This window comes from Typopeltis vanoorti, chromosome 17 (genome assembly GCF_054136105.1).
Source record: "Typopeltis vanoorti isolate ZY-2024b chromosome 17, IOZ_Tvanoo_1.0, whole genome shotgun sequence".
Taxonomy (NCBI): Eukaryota; Metazoa; Arthropoda; class Arachnida; order Uropygi; family Thelyphonidae; genus Typopeltis; species Typopeltis vanoorti.
Window position 1 is genome coordinate 98,561,768 of NC_143565.1, and position 22,324 is coordinate 98,584,091.

The following is a 22,324-nucleotide window of genomic DNA, read 5'->3' on the forward strand; positions in this document are numbered from 1 at the left end:
GCAATCATTTAATTCTTTTTATACTAAAATCCTAAATACATTTAGTATGCTGGCAGTTAAAATGCACTAAAATGTGGATTAATTACTAAGGCTAGACCCATCTTTTCACAAAGTTATGTTACTTCCGTCATATTCTATCATCCAATTTTGAATTCTGCCCTTGAACTTTTCCAACACCTTAACCGCTGTTCCTGAGATACAGATTAGTTTGTAATTTGATACCTCTGTCTTAGATCTTCCTTAATCCTTTTACACAATTTTTGCTTTTTTACACAGCTTACACTTCTGACATTCATTTTCAGAATCCTTTGGACATACTCTCTCTCTCTAACCATTCTTACTTTCCATCTGCAAACTTTTCGTTCTGGAGTGCTTAAGGATCAAATCTGTATAAATGAGAGGAGAGCTCCATATAGCCTTTAAAGAAATGTGAAGAACCGACCAGGGCTTTTGACATAATGTATAATCCTCACCTTCTATTGGTGCACCCATTTGGTATCTACCTGGATACTGAAAAAAGAGAATGAGCTGACAATTTGGGATTTAGCCAACCAAATTGTATTGCAAATGATGATACAACATGACAGAATTTAAGAATTTCATGACAGCTGGGGCGTCACCTGTTAAACAGCACCCCCCCCCCCCCAAGTTGTTTTTGCCAGGGGAACCAGAGCAAACAGCAAAAAGTCAGGTACTGAAACAAATCCTGAAACACATCCCAATTCAACATAGTACCGATCTTGAACTCTAGTTCAAGATCGGTACTATCAAGATAAGTCTGAATGGCAAAGAAATGGAGCTAGCTGAGGCATTGGATCAATATCAGACTGACATAATAGGAGTGACTGAAACAAAAAAAGATAAAACTCGTGAGATCTTTCTGAGCAATAAATATAAAATGTTATATTCAGGCAATGACAATCAAGGAAAAGGAATAGCTATAATATTCAATACTAAATATGAGAATAATTATTGAAAGGCAGACAATATCAAGTAGAGTGATGTGGGCAAATACCAGAATGAGGAACAGGACAATGAGACTTATTTATGCCTATGATCCCACCAAAAGTTCCACTAAGACAGAAGTGGAGGAATTTTTTGAGGCTTCAGAGAAAGCAACTGACACAATGAAAAAAGAAAATTTAACCCTTCTTGGGGATCTAAGTAGCAGAGTAGGAAATGATTGTCAGACATACATACAAAAATATTTTGAGAAAAATTTGGAGAAAAGAGCAAAGCTAATAATAATGGCAAATACCTGTTGGATTTCTGTCCAGGACATGGACTGGTTATTACTAACACAATGTTCCAACATAAAAATGTGCACAAATTCAATATTGGCAGACAATATCAAGTAGAGTGATGTGGGCAAATACCAGAATGGGGAACTTGACAATGAGACTTATTTATGCCTATGATCCCACCAAAAGTTCTACTAAGATAGAAGTGGAGGAATTTTTTGAGGCTTCAGAGAAAGCAACTGACACAATGAAAAAAGAAAATTTAACCCTTCTTGGGGATCTAAGTAGCAGAGTAGGAAATGATTGTCAGACATACATACAAAAATATTTTGAGAAAAATTTGGAGAAAAGAGCAAAGCTAATAATAATGGCAAATACCTGTTGGATTTCTGTCCAGGACATGGACTGGTTATTACTAACACAATGTTCCAACATAAAAATGTGCACAAATTCACATGGAGAGAAGAGACAAGGAATAAGAAAAGTCTCATTGACTAGACTATGTTATTGTAATGATGTTTTCTCACTGTTGTAGGACACTAGAATGTACAGAGGATTTGAAATTGGAAGTGATCACCATTTAGTCTTGAGCAGGATAAAACCGAATTTCATGTTGAAAAGAATAACATGTAAGAAAGTTTTAAAGAGAATAAAAGTTGAGCAGCTCTCAAAAGTAAACTGTAGACTAAAATACACAAACATTATTCCACAAAAAATGAAAGAGTTGGTGAACAGGAACCAAACCTTGGAGATTCAGTGGCAAATCCTGAAGAAAACCTCGATTGATTCAGCCAGAGAGGCATGGTGGTGAAGTTGTCAGCAAAGATAGAAAAGCTTTCTTCTTTAGCAGTGAAGCTATGGAAGAAAGCATATTAAAAATTCCTGGTGAATAAGTCAGCTCATGCTCTTACAGAATACAGAGACAAATGAAAAAAGCTAAACACTGTGTAAAAGTAACTAAACAAAAGTCATGGGAAGACTGGTAAGAACATAGAAAATAAATATCAAGGTGGCAAGATATTCTAGAGGTTGCTGAAGAAGCGCAGAAATGGAGGAAAGGGATGTAAAAGGAATTAGAGATAATAAAGGTGACATGAAAACTGTAGAAAAAGATATCATTGATGTATGGAGTAATTACTCTGAAAAATTGCTAAATGAAATAAGCAATGACAGCACAGTGGTAAAATACACTCAACTGACATGCAACCAAGAATACATATCCATACTTGAAATAGAAAAAGCCATCAAAAAGCCTGAAATGAGGAAAGGCAGCAGGAGTAGATGATACTTGACCAGAAATGCCCAAGTATGGAGGTATAAAAGTCTTAAAGTGGCTGCACTGAAGAGTTTAGAAGGCCTGGACAGAGGGACGAATTCCAGATGATTGGAGTAGAGCTCTCATAGTACCCATACATAAAAAGGGAAATAAAAATGATGTGAGAAACAGTTGAGAAGGATTGTGGAAGGGAAGCTTGGTGAAGAACAAGCTAGATTCAGGCCAAATAGAGGCTGTCAGGATCAGATTTTTACTTTACAACAGATAGTTGAGAAATCATGGGAATATAACAAAGATCTGTATTTAATGGATATTATTTCTGGGAAAACTCCCATGTTACTGCTCTTAACAAACTATTATATTTACGGCTATTTTGTCCTTCTGTTGAGTGGCTTTTTGCTCACGGATTCTTAGGGCATTGTAGATGTATATTTACCAATAAATATATGTAGCATAAAGGAAGAGAAATTTACACATACCTTTTTCTAGGTATTGTGGCTTTTCTTCTTTCTGCGATGTGCAAACTACTGTGTGTGTGTGTGTGTGTGTGTGTGTGTGTGGAGGGGGGGGGGTTAGGCAATGTGGGAGAATTAAAATAGAAATGGAAAAAACCCAGAGTTTTTTGAATAATATATATATATATACATATATATTATATTATTAGGGATGCACGGAGTGTTTTTTTATATTTATATAGGGTGAAAGGGGTTGAAAACAGCAACTGATTTTTAGAGGGAAGGTTGTGGGAAAGGAGGTTGACAGGGTGTGGTCCGTTTTGACTATGCGTGGTCGATCGAATACAAAGCACAGGAAAAACGGAAATAGCTGTTCACACCCTTGAACAAAAACATACCCTGCAGATCGACAAGACCATCATAGTAGACAGACAAGACAATGAAACAATGCTTAGAATATTGGAAACAATAGCCATAAAATGTGACACGAACTCTATCGATGTCCACAGGTCCTACATAATCTCCGAGGTTTGGAAGCTTCAAAACATAAAATTGAGGTCACAACCCTGACCAATAGGCGATAACACAAACACTTCAAAAGCAGAAGCACCTAATTGACCTGACATAGCATCCACTTCCTCCATGTGTTCAGACGACGACCAAGCATAGTCGAAACGAACCGCATCCCGTCAACCCCCTTTCCCACACACCCCCTCCTCTAAAAATCAGTTGCTGTTTTCAACCCCTTTCACCCTTTCCCACCCTATATAAATATAAAAAAACGCTCTGCCCATCCCTAATAATATAATATATACGTATATATATATCAATATCATTCAAAAAACCCGGGTTTTTTCCATTTCTATTTTAATTCTCCCACATTGCCTACACCCCCCCCACCCACACACACACACAAACAAAGAGTAGTTTGCACATCGCAGAAAGAAGAAAAGTCACAATACCCAGAAAAAGGTATGTGTAAATTTCCCTTCCTTTATGCTACATATATTTACTGGTAAATATACATCTACAATGACCTAAGAATTCGTGCGTAAAAAGCCAATGACATTTAAACAGGGGCACTCCTAAACAGAAGCAGGCAAAATAGCCATAAATATCATAATGATCTGTATTTAAGTTTTGTAAATCTTGAAGGCATATGACAAGGTGCCAGGAGAAAATCTATTCAAAACACTACAGTTTCATGGTGTTAGTGGGACAATACTTAGTCTTTATTTGAGTTGTAAGTCAGTAGTTAGAATTAAAGGAAGTACATTATGTAAACGAAGGTTTCTGTGGGCAAGCAGTTCTGGAGATAGTTTTCGGTATTGAGACCGCATGTTTATTAAACAATAAAAAATAAAAGAGTAAAAAACTCGACAAGTTTTGTTCGTCGTAAGACTTACATCATCAGTGGCAATGGTGGATAAAAGTTGAACACAACAACCAAATTAAATAATTAAGAGGATACAAATCCCTAATTTATTACATATATTTATTGGTAAACATACATCTACAATGCCCTAAGAATTAAACCAAATTAAATAGTCAATTAGACTTTTTAACTTCATAAGTGTTCATTAACTAAGAACCCCGAATACAAAATTATACGTTTGTTACTGTATGCTTGTTGGAACAATGCTAGTTGTTGTCACGTTTTATGGCTCAAGGGTGTTATATCCAAGGTATGACACTCTTGATTTTTATTGCATTGTGTAGGGATTCTAAGCATTTTTGCAGCTTCTTTAAATTTTCTTGTGAAACAGTTCTTATCAACATACGACATGTTCGTCTGTTGCCAGAGTACTTGATGGCCAGTAGGAGTTGTGTGGAATGCTAAGCCTGATTTGTGTTCCCTTCTTTTTTTCGATGTCTTTATATGTTCAGCCATGCGGATCTCTGCTGACCTTCCTATCTGGCCTATGTAACGGATACCACAAGAACAGTGAATCTGAATAAATGCCTGATTTTTTCATGGGATGATGCAGAGGTTTTGGTGGATGTAGGAATCTTTTAGTAAAGGAAGAAAAGCCACTTTTATGCCATACTTGTAGAGCAATGTTGCCAATTTGTTTGTGACATTCTTGATGTATGGCAGCGTGACTGCGTTCTTGAAATCTTGTTTTGATAAGGGAGTTGTAGGAGCTGTATTAAGAATTTTTTTAATTGTCTTGGGTTCAAAACCATTAAGTATGAGATTCTGTGTCAGGTAGTGTAATTCTTCATTTCATTTCATCTGTGTGCTAGATATATTATATGTGTCTCTCAAGGTTTTAATTATGCCTATTTTTTGTAATGGGTGGTGGTGTGAGGAAGCATTAAGAAATCTTCCTGATGTGGTCAGTTTTCTGTGTACGGAAAAGTATAACCTTTTTTCTTCTTCATTTACTTCTATAAAGATATCAAGGAAAGGTAATTTTTTATGTTCTTCTAGTTCTATAGTGAATTTTATATTTAGATGCAAATTGTTTAGATACTCTTTAAAACCAATCTGTTAGACTACAGTTCATGGTCAAATGATGAAAATATCATCTACACAATGTAACCAAACTTTTGGTCTTTTTTGATAGTTTTTTAAAGCACTTGTTTCAAAATTTTCCATAGAAAGGTTGGTTAAAGATGGAGAGGCGGGGAGGGCATGGCAAGTCCTTCTTTTTGTTCCCAATATTTGTTTTGATAAATGAAAAGTGTTTTCCATGCAATGTTTGTATAGTCCTACAATGTCCAGTGGGAAAAGGTTTTCAAGAAGATCCACTGTGTCATTTCTAGGTACATTAGTGAAGAGGCTGACTATATCTAAACTTGCTAAGATGTCTGAAGTTTCTATGATTATATCCTTTACCTTTTGATGAAATGTAAACTGTTCTTTATAAATGATTCTGTTTTTCCTATGTGTGGTGTTATCATGTTTGTCAGATATCCAATTATCCAATTCTCCAATTTTGCTAAATTTGAGGATTGGAGAATCTCTCTCTCCCATCTACAATACGATACGATAAGACTAGAGACTGCAGATACGAGAGTGCTGCGGTCTCTCAATTGGCCTACTTATGGATATGATGATATCTATATTATGGATATGGTAGGAAGTCAATTGAATAAATTCATATGGAATAAGAGAGAAATTAGTCAGAACACTAAATTAGCTGTATACAAGACAGTGTTCAAACCAGTTTTAACTTATGGATATGAGAACTGGGTCAGAAGTAAAACACTTGAACAAAGACTAGAGACCGCAGATACGAGAGTCCTGCAGTCTCTCAATTGGCCAACAACGGGATATCTACAATTGACCTCAACGGTGCTCCATAAATTCTCGGGACGAATGGATGTTTAGATTATAAAGATCTTTTTACTTCTTCAGGCCGGTTAGGTATTTTTTTTATCAACTCAAAAACTGGTGAGATCTTTCTGAGCAATAAATACAAAATGTTATATTCAGGCAATGACAATCAAGGAAAAGAAGGAGTAGCCATTGTATTCAACACAAAATATGAGGCTCATCTTCTTGAATGGCAGGCAGTGTCAATTAGAGTGATTTGGGCAAATATCAGAATGGGGAACTGGACAATGAGACTTATGTCTATTATTATTATTATTATTATTATTATTATTCGGGCCTCCATGGAGTCAAAAGACTCATCGTGGGGGTCATTCCTAAGAACATAAAGTCTGTCAAGATTCATCAAGGGGAGGCCCCCCTTAAGAAACACAAAGTCTATCATACCACTCCTTAAACTCATTGACCGTTCTCGCTCTCACCACTCGATCAGGCAATGCATTCCACGGTTCAACCACCCTCCACACAAAGGGCCTATGGTCCCACAGAAAATTCTACTAAAGTAGAAGTGGAGGAATTTTTTGAGGCTCTAGAGAAAGCTACTGACACAATGAAAAAGGAAAAGTTGGTCCTTGTTAGGAATCTAAATAGCAGAGTAGGAAGTGATTGTCAGACATACAAAAATGTTTTGGGAAAATTTGGAGAAAAGAGCAAAGCTAATAATAATGGCAAATACCTGTTGGATTTCTGCTCAGGACATGGACTGGTTATTAATAACATCATGTTCCAACATAAAAATGTGCACAAATTCACATGGAGAGATGAGGCAAGGGATAAGAAAAGTCTCATTGACTACGTTATTGTTGATAGTGATGTTTTCTCACTGGTGCACGACACCAGAAAGTACAGAAGATTTGAAAGTGGAAGTGATCACTATTTAGTCTTGAGCAGGATAAAATTGAATTTCATATTGAAAAAAATGACACGTAAGAAAATTTTAAAGCGAATAAAAGTTGAGCAGCTCTCAGATGTGAACTGTAGACTAAAATACACAAAGATTATCGAAGAAAAAATGAAAGAGTTTGAGAACAGGAACCAAATTCAGTGGCAAGCCTTGAAGAAAACCCTGATTGATTCAACTAGAGAGAGGCATGTGGTGAAGTTGCCTGCAAGGATAGAAAAATTAGAACTCCATGGAAGGAGACACATTAACTTCCTTTTAGACACATTAACTTCCATTTAGACACATTAACTTCCTGTGTCTAATTTAGAAAATTAGACACAGGAAGTTAAAGAGGCAGTGAATTCCTGTCAAATAAGTCAGCTTGTGCTCTTAGAGAATACAGAGACAAATGTAAGAAAGCTAAACAGTGCGTAAAACTAGCTAAACAAAAGTCATGGGAGGACTTTGGAAAGAACATAGAAAATAAATATCAAGAAGGTGGGAAAATATTCTGGTTGAAGCTTAGGAATGGAGGAAAGAGTGCTGTAAAAGGAGTTAGAGATGATAAAGGTGACATGAAAATGGGAGAAAAAGATATCCTTGAAGTATGGAGTAATTACTTTGAAAATTTGCTATATGAAACAAGCAGTGATGAAAGCCTAGTGATAAAAAACACTGACCAGGCATGCAGTCAGGAATACATATCCATACTTGAAGTAGAAAAAGCCATCAAAGGTTTGAAATGTGGAAAGGCAGCAGGAGTAGATGATATTCGACCAGAAATGCTGAAGTATGGTGGTATAAGAGTCTTACAGTGGCCGCACTGCATAGTTCAGAAAGCCTGGACAGAGGGATGAATTCCCGATGATTGGAGTAGAGCTCTCATAGTACCCATATATAAAAAGGGAAATAAAACTGAATGTGAGAATTACAGAGGTATATCCCTACTGAGTGTTCCTGGTAAGATATATGCAAGTATACTTGAGAAATGGTTGAGAAGAATTGTGGAAGAAAAGCTTGGTGAAGAACAAGCTGGATTCAGGTCAAATAGAGGCTGTCAGGATCAGATCTTCACTTTATAACAAATAGTGGAGAAATCATGGGAATTTAAGAAAGATCTATATTTAAGTTTTATCGATTTGGAAAAGGCATATGACAAGGTGCCAAGAGAGAAGCTATTCAATACGCTACAGTTATATGGTGTCAATGGAGCATTATATCAAGCAATACTTAGTCTTCATTTAAGTTGTAAGTCAGCAGTTAGAATTGAAAGAAGTACAGGAAGATGGTTTAATGTTAAATCTGGTGTGAGACAAGAATGTACATTATCCCCTCTGTTATTCATTATCTATATGGATCACATTATGAAGGAATGTGGTATTAAACATGATATCAAAATTGGAGATGTTAATGTCGGCTCTCTGCTTTATGCAGTTATACTTCTAAATAAATCCTCTGCAAGATTCTCTGACTAAATTGAATAACTGTTGTAATAGATATTGTATGAAGGTCAGCATTAAAAAGACAAAGACAATGAAAATAGGCAGAATCATTGAAAATGTCAATGATTAAAATTAAAAGCTTGAGAGACAGAGCATACAATATATCTAGCCCACAGATGAAGGTAAATGAAGAATTACACTACCTGACACAGAACCTCACACTTAATGGTTTTGAACCCAAGACAATTAAAATAATTCTTAATACAGCTCCTAACAACTCCCTTATCAGAACAAGATTTCAAGAATGCAATCACGCTGCCGTACATCAAGAATGTCACGAACAAATTGGCTACATTGCTCCGCAAGTATGGCATAAAAGTGGCTTTTCTTCCTTTACAAAAAATATCAAGATTCCTACATCCACCAAAACCTCTGCATCATCCCATGAAAAAACCCAGGCATTTATCAGATTCACTGTTCTTGTGGTATCTGTTTAGGCTAGACAGGAAGGTCAGGAGAGATCCGCATGGCTGAACATATAAAAGACAACGAAAAAAGAAGGGAACACAAATCATGCTTAGCATTCCACACTACTACTGGCCATCAAGTACTCTGGCAACAGACAAACATGTCATATGTTGATAAGAACTGTTTCACAAGAAAATTTAAAGAAGATGCAAAAATGCTTAGAATTCCTACACAATGCAATAAAAATCAAGGCTTGATTTTACATCAAGTCTGGACTGCCTTTATCAAAAATTTAACTGCCTTGGACCTCAGATATAACACCCATGAACCACAGAATGTGACAACTAGCATTGTTCCAACAAGCATACAGTAATAAACGTATCATTTTGTATTCGGGTTCTCAATTAATGAACAGTTATGAAGTTAAAAAAAACATCTAACTGACGATTTAATTTGGTTGTTGCGTTCAACTTTTATACACCATTACCTCTGATGATGTAAGTCTTACGACGAACGAAATTTGTCGAGTTTTTTTACTCTTTTATTTTTTATTGTTTAATAAACATTTGGTCTCAATACCGAAAATTATCTCCAGAAGGATGTACATTATCCCCTCTGTTATTCTTTATCACATTATCACATCACAATAATCACATTATGAAGGAAAGTGGTATTAAACTTGATATGAAAATAAATAAACACTGCAATCAGAAAAAAAAAATGAAACTGATTTATTTTGAATAACATTATTAAAAATTTAGTAAATAAAAGGCAAATAATTTTTTTTAAAAAATTCCTTGCAGTAATAGTAGTTAATCCAAGTATCACTTACTGGAAAAACACTTGCTTGCTTTGGCAAGTAAAACTGCTCGAATAGATCTGATGCTACAAGGGGAAAATTTCTGAAAACAAATTGTAATAATTTAGATTTATTATATTGATTAAATTTTAAATTCACACAAACTTAATATCGATGTATATGAAAATGAAAACATTTCTACTTTCTTGATAAGATAAGTGCTTATCATTTCTATTTCTTAATAAGTGCTTATTAAAGATAATCAATTATGAAGAAAATTTGTCATTTCTTATAAAGAACTTATAAATGTTACTCTCATGTTTGAATAATAACTTTAATATAAACTAATGTATTTGATACATTTCCTTATCTAGAATGCTTATGTAATACATATATAAGAGAACATAAGCTAGAGGTCAAAAAAATCAACGATGACTGATCTAAAATGACTTCCATAACCAGGAGATTACTTTCACATAAGGTTATGTGAGCTATTTGCTTAATGAGTACATATTATTGGTTATGGTACTTCTTTATGCCATTATGCTTTAAAAAATGCATTGTGGAAGCCTCCAACTTTTTGGTTGGGAAGAACATGATGAAGCCCACAAATCCACTATTTTTAGGTTTGAGAAATACTGGAGAATGAAATATACACCTTTGGAGTTTGAAGAAGTTGTAGATCTAGAAAAGGCATAGACAGGGTGTCCAGAGGAAAACTTTTCAAAATATTACAATTATATAGGGTAAATGGAACATTATACAGAGCAATACATAGTCTATATTTGAGTTGTCAGTCAGCCATTAAATTGAAGGAAATACAAGAAGATGGTTTGATGTGAAATCAGGGGTAAGACAAGGATGCACATTATCTCCACTCTTATTCATCATCTATATGGATCACATTATGAAAGAAAGTGGCATTAGGCCTGATATTAGAATTGGACATATCAAGCTTAGTTCTTTGCTTTATTTAGATGATGTTGTACTCCTAAAAACATCTAGTGCAAGTTTCCGGGACTCCCTAACTAAACTGAATAGCAGCTGTAACAAATTTAGCATAAAAATCAGCAATAAAAAGACCAAAACAATGAAAAGAGGCAGAAAGATTGAACACAACTCCATTCTGAATGGAGAACCTATAAAACAATTAAAACGTTTCAGCTATTTAGGCACAATTTTAGTGAAGATGGCAAATTAAAGCTGGAAACAGCAGAACAAGCCAAGATGGTATGTAGGTAGCCAGAATAAATGTATATGAATAAATGTATATGAAATATGAGGAAAATTAGCCAAAACACCAAACTAGTAGTATACAAGGCAGTGTTGAAACCAGTTTTAAGTTATGGATCTCGGAGTTGGGTTAGAAATAAAGCATTCGATCAAAGACTAGATGGCAGAATCATATTAAATGTGTGTAAGCAGAGCTAATCTAAGGTGGTATGGTTACTTAAACAGAATGGGACAGAAAGGTTAGAAAAAAAAAGTGTTTGATAGCAGGAAAGAAACTCAAAGTATGATCAAGGTCTGAGTGGATTGATTCATTCAGAAGTGCCTAACATGAAATGCTAGATATAACAATATTGGAGTGTTAATGAGTAACAGACTAATTTGGAGGAAAAGTGTGGACAAGAGATTAATAATAATGTAAACTTAATCACGTAGTGCTGTCATAGTAGTTGAACACCCATTGTGGGCACATATCAGGAAATTAATGATGATGAAGTTTGGAAAAAAAACTTGAGTGATCTAACATCCAAAGTTTATTTCATCACTGGTCAAATTCTTGAATCCTCCTTCCTGGTTTGAGAGCCATTTTAGAAAATCAGTTGTCAGAGTCCTAAAGCAGGATGCTAAAAAACATTTAACATCCTTAAGTCCTTTTGCCCACTCCTTTTTAACTTTAAAGTTTTGCAGTTTGGTTGAAGTGCAACAGTAATGTAACTGACATGATAACTACTGAATGTTGTTCAAGGATCAATGATAGATACCCAGGCAAATCGATTACAGCAAGGGCTGAACTGAATGTGGACAAATGCATTCCAGTCATTTTTAAACCATTTTTATTCTAAGTCATTTTGATTTTTGTAGAGGGTGGAATGATTGATTACAGCCTCACAGATCTACCATGTTTTTATTTTGAGACATGACAGTTGGAAGAGAAACTTGGAGTACAACAAATGGATTCAGGCCAAACAGATATTGTCAAGATCAGTTTTCACTTAATGACAAACAGTTGAGAAATCATGGGACCATTACAAGGATCTGTACTTTTATTGATCTGGACAAGCTTTTCAAAACAGTACAATTATATGGGGTTAATAGAGCATTACACAGAGCATTACACATAGAGCATTACACATAGCTATATTTAAGTAATAAATCAGTTAGAATTGAAAGAAATACAGGAAGGTGGTTTGATGGAAAATGAGCAAACACAAACAGAAACAAACCTACTAAGTAAAATGCTTTCTTATAATGTCAACATATCTTCTTTAATTAGAAAGCACACATATCAAATCCTCTAATCTAAAAAATTCTTCTCATTTGAAACTGGCAATGCTCAAGAGAAACCAGTAGCAGTTGTATTTCTAATTTGCTTGGATCTGCTTGTATTTTTAAGCCAGAATGATGAACACATCCCGCTGAATTTATGAAAGTCAATAATAGTTCTCACAAACCAATTTAGTATATCAATATGTATCTTGAATATGAATTGATCATATCTATGATCAATTCATATTCAAGACAAATGCACAAAATCAACATACGATTTTCTAAATATAATAACTGAAGTCATGCAGAAAACATGATTTTATTTAAAGCAATTTAATAATTTACCTTATTATTAGAATCATAGCCACTGACAGAATAAGTATACATTAAATAAGAACCTCCATGAGTTGTATCTGGTGAACATTCTGGGATATCTGGGTCATGTTCACTTCCCCAGTTATGACCTAAAAATTAAATTAAATCTCACTATTATTGCAGAAGTTTGGAGATGTTTAGGTAAAAAGTTTCAATTATAATAGATTTAATATAGCAAAACTATAATCTAACTGCAGCTTGTTTTGTTAAGATTACCACCAGACTGAACAGAGACCCCACGGTGTCTTATGCATGGAAGCTGGGCAAGAGCGTGGTTGACAAGGGTGTTAGAGCTAGGTTTTTTACTTGGAGAGTGATGAATGAGTGGAATAAGCTTCCAGAGTCTGTTGTGGGTGCTACTACCGTGAATGAGTTCAAGGCAAGGTATGATAGATACTGTGTGAATGTTGAATAGTTGTTCTTGACATGATGCTAGGGCCTCCCTCGATGAGTCTGTCGACTCCTTGGAGTTTCCCGGAACAATAATAATAATAATAATAGATACAAAACAGGAATGCCGAATGCTTGGTAGTTGTAATTTTTAGTTTCTGGATAGTATATATTTAAACAAACAAAAGATAAAGAACAACATTGAAAAACGAACAAAATTCTGAAAAAATTAATCTATCCGAATTCCAAAAATCACCTTGTCTGCTGAATTTTTATTACTGAATCTTCAATTTCTGTAGTCAAACTACCAAAACGGCAAAATGTACTTCAACAATGTCTTTAATATCCACAACTCCAACTAGCCCATTTCAATGACCACAATGGAATAGATGCTATATCTTTTCCACATCATCAGATGAATGCCACAGAATACAGCAAGGAAATCTTAAGCTGGAGAATGTCATAGAGGACAAAAGTTTTATTCTTCTTTGGAATTAAGTGTTATAATTGTTCATTTACCCATACCAAAATGCAATGAGACCCTAATAATCTTGTACCCGTTTCTTTGCTTAAAGAAATACTCTTCCTGCATCCACTCTCAACCTCATGTCCTTTGGGCACTACTAGAATGGCAGCAAGTAGGATAACCTCTGGGACTTCTGCCTCTTTCTTTCTATGGTAACAAATAAAGGTTCCATTTTATTGATCAAAACACTTGTTCTGATCAAGAAGCATCTTGAGAAACGACTACCTAGAGTGAAGGTCTTCTTCTCCCACTCCATTTAAAATTCCTCCCCACAATCCAAACCTTGATTTTCCAACAGGTATCTTCAGTAATACCTATATGCTTAGAGAAGATCAGATCCCTCTCTTCATGGACTAACATTTACCTGCAACCTTTCCAGGCACAAACACACTACATTCATAGCCTTTCTTTTCATTGGAAGGTAACAAAAAAGTAATAAATAACAAAACACTCACTAGAGATTCTTGATGTTGTCCTGGTAAGACATTTTGGCTAAATGATGATCACCTCTCTCACACTCACTCCAGTATCTGACAGTCAATTTTGGCCTTTTAATTAATTAAGTCTTTTCTAGAGATACTTCCACAAGCATTATGCCATTAAACTGAAATCCATCATTCTTCCAGTTTCTGCTGGCAAATAAAAATGTGCAAAAATGTAAACCCACTGAACCTCATCCCTTTCCATTCTCTCTACCTCATTATTTGTAGCATCTTTCCATCTGTTTCCTCAAAGACTTCAACCTAACTATTCAAAAAGAATGTCAATAGGTTCCATCTCTATTGACCCTTATCCACAATACCAAAAACAGAAAAAAAAAATCCAAGCAAAAAATAATGAAAAATAGCAAAACATATTTCAAAAAGAAACACACCACATCCCTAACACCTATGATCATAACTACGATATAAACATTACTTACAAACATCTAAAAATGACCTGATTCTTAAAGAACCTCAACCAGCAGCCTTGACAGCTATTATCCAATTATTATGCCACAAGGGCAGAGATCCTATGCAAATATTAGTCAGATCTGAACATCCTTTGTCAGAGAATACTAAACATTGAATTCCCTTCTTTTGTGATCTATTCTGGTTCAAAATTTCCTTGCTCCATTCAGTTACACTCATTTGGTGTCTCTAACACTCTCCAAATTCTGATAGTCACTCTGACATTTTTTTTTTTTAGTTTATTTACCTTTGACATTTATTTTCTGCAATTGAAATATAGAAAACTATGAGGTTATTTATATTCCTTGGAGACTTCAGCATTCCCAACCCATGCTGGCTTCACTTCTCAAATTCCACTGATCAAGTTGGAAAAGATGTCAAGTTATTTGCCATCAACATTAATCTTTCACTAATTATCCATCTCCATGAGCTTTCATAGCTCAGTCAGTATAGACAAAGTCCTTTGGTTGGAAAGACATGGGTTAAATTCCTGTCAATGAACATGAGGAACCTTTATCTGGTCTCTTTCAACTAAAGGTGAGTTAGCCAGTCTCATACAGAGATAGAGAGTTTTTTCACCTGAAAACTCGGGTTTTTTGTTCCTCAGAACAGGCAAACTGGCCCCATTAACACACACACACACACAGATTTACAGCCATGAATACTTATGACAATATGTGGAAGAGATAGGGTACACCACATGTCGTATGCCCGTAGTCAACCACGAGTTACACTATAGTAGCCAACCGCCTAGATAAGAGATGACACATAAAGGGAACTATCCATCTACTCACCAGAATACTTGAAAACCACTTCCACTTTCCAACACACTCAAGTGTGTTGATCACACTTAATGTCATTCTCAGTCTCATGTTTCTATTTGGTATTACTGTAGTGTTAAATGGGATTTCTGTTGTGTGATTTCTCCTCTTTCTTTTCTTGGGCTAATTACTTTTTTGTTATTTTGATCTAAATGACTACTCCAACCAAATAACATAAATAATCCTTGCTAGAATGGAGGCATTCATCTCTTATTCTATTCAAAACCCCAGACCACTTTCCAAACCTTGGTTTTCAAAACCAAGGAAGTCTAAGAAAAAAAGAACTCAATATACTCAAATTGGACATCCACCCCCTGAACCTCATGGTATCCCCCAGCTGTGCTCGTAACTTATAATCCAGTATATTAACATCCATCATATATCATCTCTATAATCTTTCACACTCATTTTGGCAAATATCCCAGCATAGAAACAAATCTATTCCATTGTATTTGCCTCATCAACAGTTTTTCATTCTCATCAATTTTTCATCTATGGTCACAAAATATGAAAAGGTTTAGTGAATGTGTGATCATTCTAGACACATTTGATCAGGTCCAATCCATCTCTTGCAAACGGATTGCTAATTTCCTCTCTGGTTGTTAACCTTGTATTATGGTGGATGATTTTCCGTTTTTTTTTTTTTTTTTTACAAAGCAGCACTGGGATACAGAGTATCCTAGTGCTGCTTTGTACTTTTGCTCACACTTTTTCTCCTATTCACTCAATGACCTCATAAACATGCAATCCTATCCATAGTTTTGCTGATGATAGTACATTCTATTCTTTCCTTTTTCATTTGACAAATCCTGAAATGTTGTAATATTCCACATTACAAGATTTTTCCATCATCAATGCCTTAAACTGTGATCTCCTAGACACATTTCAGTGCAGTGAAGAAACTTTGTCAACTTCAATACTACAAAAACACAGTCCTATCTTATTTCAAAGTGAGACCACATTTGCCTTTTCACAACTTTGATAATACAAAAATTTCCATGCAATAGCACATCTCTCTTCTTGGGATGATTTTAACTTGGATTGATTTCAGTAAAATGATGGAAACTGCAACCTGTTAGGAATAATTACTTTAATTTCCTGACATTTTGACCTTTATATCAAGGTCATCATCTGGAGTACACATTTATTTTCATATATACACACACAAAGACAAGCTATATTATATTTAAAACAGTGACAATGATTTGATCAACCATTATGGGGAAAAAAAATTGCATCAAAGCTATATTCTATTTATAACATCATCAGAGAACAAATTCATGTAGATAGTTTAATATAGCAAAAATAGTGGCCTAATCCATAATTTAACAATAGTGTTATTAGGATCCTGGATTGCTTACAGTCGTAATTATAATTAACTCTCAGACCAAAAGGTTAAGTGAGTAGAATATCTGCCATCCATAGTCTTGGGATTTTTAGACCAACATTATTGTTAAAATTAGGGTAGTTGATAAGAATTTCACAGGCCTCCTTAATATGCTCATACCATTTTGGTGTAATGTAAACAGGGGCCTTTCCAGTAAATTCTATGTTGTAGAGTATTCAGGACATGATCAGAAAGGACAGATTTACCATCGTTATTAAATTTAACATGCCACTGATGTTCCTTTTTTCTGATATGAATTCTGCATCTTATTTCACCTATATAGGACAAATATTCATCTATACAAGCCAGTGGATCCTTGGATGAGTTGAATAAGTTCTTTAATTTTGCAGCAGGTTTAAAGGTGGCATTAAGGTTGTATTTCTGTAGTATTCTGTTTATTTTATCTGATATACCTTCAATGTATGGAATGACTACAGTTTTATTGTAATCTAGTTTATTTTTGTTTTTAAGTGGAGTCTTGTGAAGAATTTTGTTAATAGTATTTTGGCTGTAGCCATTTTTTAGGAAGGTATTTTCCATGAATTAAAAGTTATCAAGTTGTTCACTGGAGAAAATCTTCAAAGCCCTGATTTTTAGTGTGTTATTGACACCTAGTTTTTTTGTTGGATGGTGGGAAGAGTTTATGTGTATATATTGGCCAGTATGTGTAAGATTATGGTAAACAGCAAAGGAAAGACTGCTGGAAGGAAGACATGTGACAAGTGTATCTAGAAAGGAAAGTGAGTTCTGACTTTCAATTTCAGTTGTGAAATGGATGCATTTGTGTTGTTTGTTTAGGTAGTTGACGAAAGTGTCTAATGTCTGGGCAGCCATGGGACCAGACAATGAAGACATTGTCAATATATCTAAGCCAGAATCTAGAGCATGTTGCTCAAAAGCTTCCATATAAATGTTAGCAATCGGTGGAAATAACAGTGAGTCCATGGCTGCGCCTTCTTTTTGTAGGTAAAAAGTATTTTGCCAAACAAAATAGCCAGAATGTGGTATATGGGCAAAGAGCACTGTGATATCAGGCAGGAATTTGTCCTGTAGAAGAAGAATTGTGTCATTGATCGGGACATTCGTGAAAAGGGCATAGACATCAAAACTGACTAGAAAATCACTTTTTTCTAGTGTGATGTCTTTAATTTGGTTTACAAAGTTTTGTGTGTTTTTAATATAGGAGGGGGGGTGAAATGACCTACCAACTCCTTGAGTGTTGATGAAAGTTTCTTGGCTAGATAATAATTGGAGCTGTTGATACCTTCAACTATCGGCTGAAGTGGTACATTCTAGTTGTGAATCTTGAGTAAACCATAAACTTTCTAGGAATGAGTGTAGTGCAGAAGTAGTTTTTTAACTGAATCCGTGGGCCAGGATGTGACTGATTCAAGTAATTCTTTTGTTTTCTTTTTAATCCAATGAGTTGAGTATAGCTTACAAAGTTGATAGGTGCTATCATCTGAGACTAATTGATTCATTTTTTCTAGATAAGTTGTTCGGTTTAAAATAACTGTGGCACTGACTTTATGAGCTCTAGTGATTACAATGTCCTGACTTGCTTTTAAAGATTTCACAGCTGCCAATTCAGATTTGGTTAGGTTGCTAGTTATTGATTTAGTATTATTTAAAATGTTCAAGGTTTCTAATTGTATTTTATCAACTATGCTAGCTGGGAGAAATCTTATGCTTCTTTCATAAAATGCAATTTGTTAACAGCCCTGGAGTATACTATATTCATTGCACCTATAATTTGTCCTATATAGGTGAAATAGGATGCAGCACAATTCCTATCAGAAAAAAGGAACATAAATGGCATATTAAATTTAATAACTATGGTAAATGTGGGCTTTCTAATCATTCCCTGAGTACACTACATAGAATTGACTGGAAAAGTACTTGTTGTTTACACCAAACTGTGGTATGAGAGTAAATTTAAGGAGGCCTGTGAAATTTTTATCAACAATAATGTTAATCTTATCTAATCTTAACAATAATGGTGATCTAAAAATCCCATATTCTACCCACTTAACCTTTTGGTCTAAGAGTTAATTATAATTAGGACTGTAAGCAATCCAGGATCCTTACTCCAATATAACACTCTTGTTAAATTATGGATTAGGCCATCACTTTTGCTGTATTAAAACTATCTATATGAATTTTTCCTCTGATAATCAAGAGTGGTGCAAAGACAAATGTGTCCAACTATAGACCAATTAGTATCTCAGGAGTGGTGGTGAAGATTTTGGAAAAACTGGTTAGGGTTTCCATTCAGAAATGGGTTGACAGTGAATCTCTACTTTGCAATGAACAACATAGGTTTACTAAGAGAAGGTCATGTTTTAGCAACTTGCTCACATTCTATAACAATGTTACCATTGAACTAGACAAGGGAATGGATGCACCATGATACTTTTGGATTTTGCTAAGGCTTTTGACAGAATACAGCATGGAAGACTGTTGCATAAATTGAAGAATATAGGTTTGGATTATAGAATATTAGCATGAGAGGATGGCTGACTGACATATCAAAAGTGGTATACAGGGGATTTGAGTCTGTAAGACTTAAGGTCTGCAACACATCTCCCCTCTGTTACTTAGACTCTATCATAAAATATTAGTTAAACGACTTCAGCAACATATACAGCATGATTATAGACAGAAAGCTTTTGTCCCTTCGGACGGCTGTGCCGAGAATATATATCTTCTTTCTTCTCTTCTCTCTGATTCCCGACGCCACCTTAAGCCTCTATATATGGCGTCGCTGGACCTCCAAAAGACCTTTGATAGCGTCTCTCTTCCTGCTCTCCTTCGAGCACTAGATGTCCAGAACCCTTTCTTTCCTATGTTATGGAGCTATACTTGGATAACTCCATCATTATCACTACAGGGTCCTGTGCAACTTCTATTCCCACAGTGCAGGGTGTTCGTCAGCGTGATCCTCTATCTCCCCTTTTCTTTAACTGCATCACAGATGAGTTTCTTCACTCTCTTCCTAGCCATATAGGCTACTCTCTAGGTGCTTCTTCCTTTAATGCTATGGCCTTTGCGGATGATCTTATTCTCGTACCCTTTACTAAGATAGGCTTGCAGGAACTCCTTGACCGGGCAGTTGACTTCTTCTCTATTCGAGGCCTTTCTATTAATGTAGAGAAGTCCTGCTCTTTAGCTCTTGTCCCCTCTGGTCATGAAAAGAAGCTTAATGTCGAGACTATAGAGTTTTCCCTGCACAGGAGGCCGTTGCATGCTTTGACCATCCTGGAAGAGTGGAAATACCTCGGTATCATGTTCACTCCAAAGGGAAGGTCTTCTGTCCCTTCTATCCTAGAAGCTGGGATCACTTCTTTGAGGAAAGCTCCTCTTGTAAAGACTTAGGCCTATTCCAAGTCTGGACGAGATGTCTAGACATGATGTAAAGATAGTACTGCCCATAACCAGTACAAAGATTAATAAAAATAAAAAATAGCCAGTGGTGTACCACAAGGATCAGTGTTTTGTCCACTGCTATTCAGTCTGTACATTAATGATATTGGGAAGGATTTGAGAAGTGACATACAGCTATTTGCTGATATGCAGTACTCGCAGGATAATTTGAATAGGATGGAATTGTGGGCATGGGATGTCAGTTCAATGTTAGTAAATGTACAGTCATTCACTTAGTGATTAGATATCCAATGTCATACTATATTGGTTTGATTATGCTAGAAGAAAATGACAATACTAGGATTCTTGAAGTGTTAGTATATAGGAAGTTGAAGTTCAGGGGCCATGTAGAAAAGATTGCAAATACAACTCAAAAGATAATTGCAATGCTGAAACGAACGTTCACATGTGAAGATAAGGATGTCATTTTGCCTCTTACAAGGACTTGATAAGACTTCACTTGGATTACTGTGCACAGGTCTGGTCTCCTGGTTTCTGTTGTGATTCTGATATAGTGGAGAGAGAGAGTGCAAAGGAGAGTGTTAATAATTATATCAGAATTGTGGTATACTGATTATGAAGGCAGATTGAAAATTTGTAGACTGCAGACACTAGCAAACAGGAGAAAGAGGGGTGATATGATTGAGACTTACAAACTTCTGAAAGGGTCATACAGGATTTCAGTTGATGGAATTTTTCAATTTATGGAGGGTAGGGAAAGGATGAGGGGGGCATCCTTGGAAGCTGAGAATGCATGTGCTAAGAAGGGGGGTGAGTGCTAGATTTTTCTCTCATAGGGTGGCGCATGATCGGAATGGATTGCCATTGGATTCACACAATTCAGAGAAGCATCATAGAGCATTCAGAAGCATTTCATATCAATGATAGTTTTGTGCATGTACACACAGAGAGAGAGAGAGAGCTTTAATGTGGTTTCAACTTTACATACAACTTGAACAGCAATTAGGACTAAGCTACTCTTTTATCATGATATGTCACCTCCATTATTGATAGTTTTATAGATATGGTTCATCGCAGTTCAGTCTTTTAAATTAAGTGCTTATTTTATTATATTTAATCATAATAATCATAAAAACACTTTAGTTATTGTGAAGTACATTGAAATATAATTTATTTTATTTGATGATTAATAATAACTGAAGTATGACTTACCAAATTCTTCCATCACATGAAGAGAAGACAAGGATCGGATCAGAAGTGATTAACCATAAAAAGAACAAAAATATATATATGTATAAAATTAATACAGCAAAACTGAAGCAGATTAAAATTTGTTTGTCTTTATATTTATTTATATTGTGGAAGATTATAAGAGTGTATTTATAGCACCCTTACAGTCTTACACACAACTAGAAGACATAAGGGTTTCATAAATATTGGTTGTAAGCATAAGGAATGCAGCACTATATAAAAGAGCAAAGTATTATAAAAAAAAGTATGTGTGAGAGAGAGAAAGGCCATTCCAATTAACTCACACTTATTCGATAGAGCCATTATCAAACATATTAGGCGTGTTTAAAAAAAAAAGACCTAACTTTTTAGATAGTGTGCCAACTGGCACAGAGAGCGTACTGCAGCTACTGAGTGCACCTAGCAGCAGGGTTTGGCAACAAACTACCATTTGCCCTGTTCTGCTATGAGCATTAGTCATCAAGTTATGTCCGATGAAGTAAGCACATGCACAAGCTGTTCGTCAGATTAATGACAAAGTGACAATGAAAGAGCTTGAAGAATAATGTGTGTGTGATTTTGCTGCAAACTTAGAAAAATTTTACAGAGACATTTCAATTGCTTACCCAAATATACAGGGAAGACTGTATGAGCTGAATGCAGTACTATGAGTGGTTTAAGCAACAGTGAATGAGTCAGGTCAAAGATGGTGATGTTGGTTGTGGTTTTTGATTGGAAAGCATTGTCCATTATGAATTTGTACCATGTGGTCAGATTTATTTATTCTTATGGCAAAAGGAATACAGAACAGCTACAGGTCAATGTCCAGTCTGAAAAGCCAATCCAGGCCTCATCTGTCAC

General features: G+C 35.4%; 1 protein-coding gene across 1 annotated transcript in view; it reads right to left on the reverse strand.

Moving 5' to 3' along the window:
• Tace (ADAM 17-like protease Tace) overlaps positions 1-22,324 on the reverse strand; it is a 238,743-nt gene that overhangs the window by 94,181 nt on the left and 122,238 nt on the right. The window contains exons 9-10 of the mRNA XM_090406973.1: positions 12,746-12,864; positions 9,938-10,007 (exon numbers count right to left, since the gene is read on the reverse strand). Coding sequence (XP_090263099.1) covers positions 9,938-10,007; positions 12,746-12,864 — 189 coding nt within the window. The remainder of the gene's footprint in view (positions 1-9,937; positions 10,008-12,745; positions 12,865-22,324) is intronic.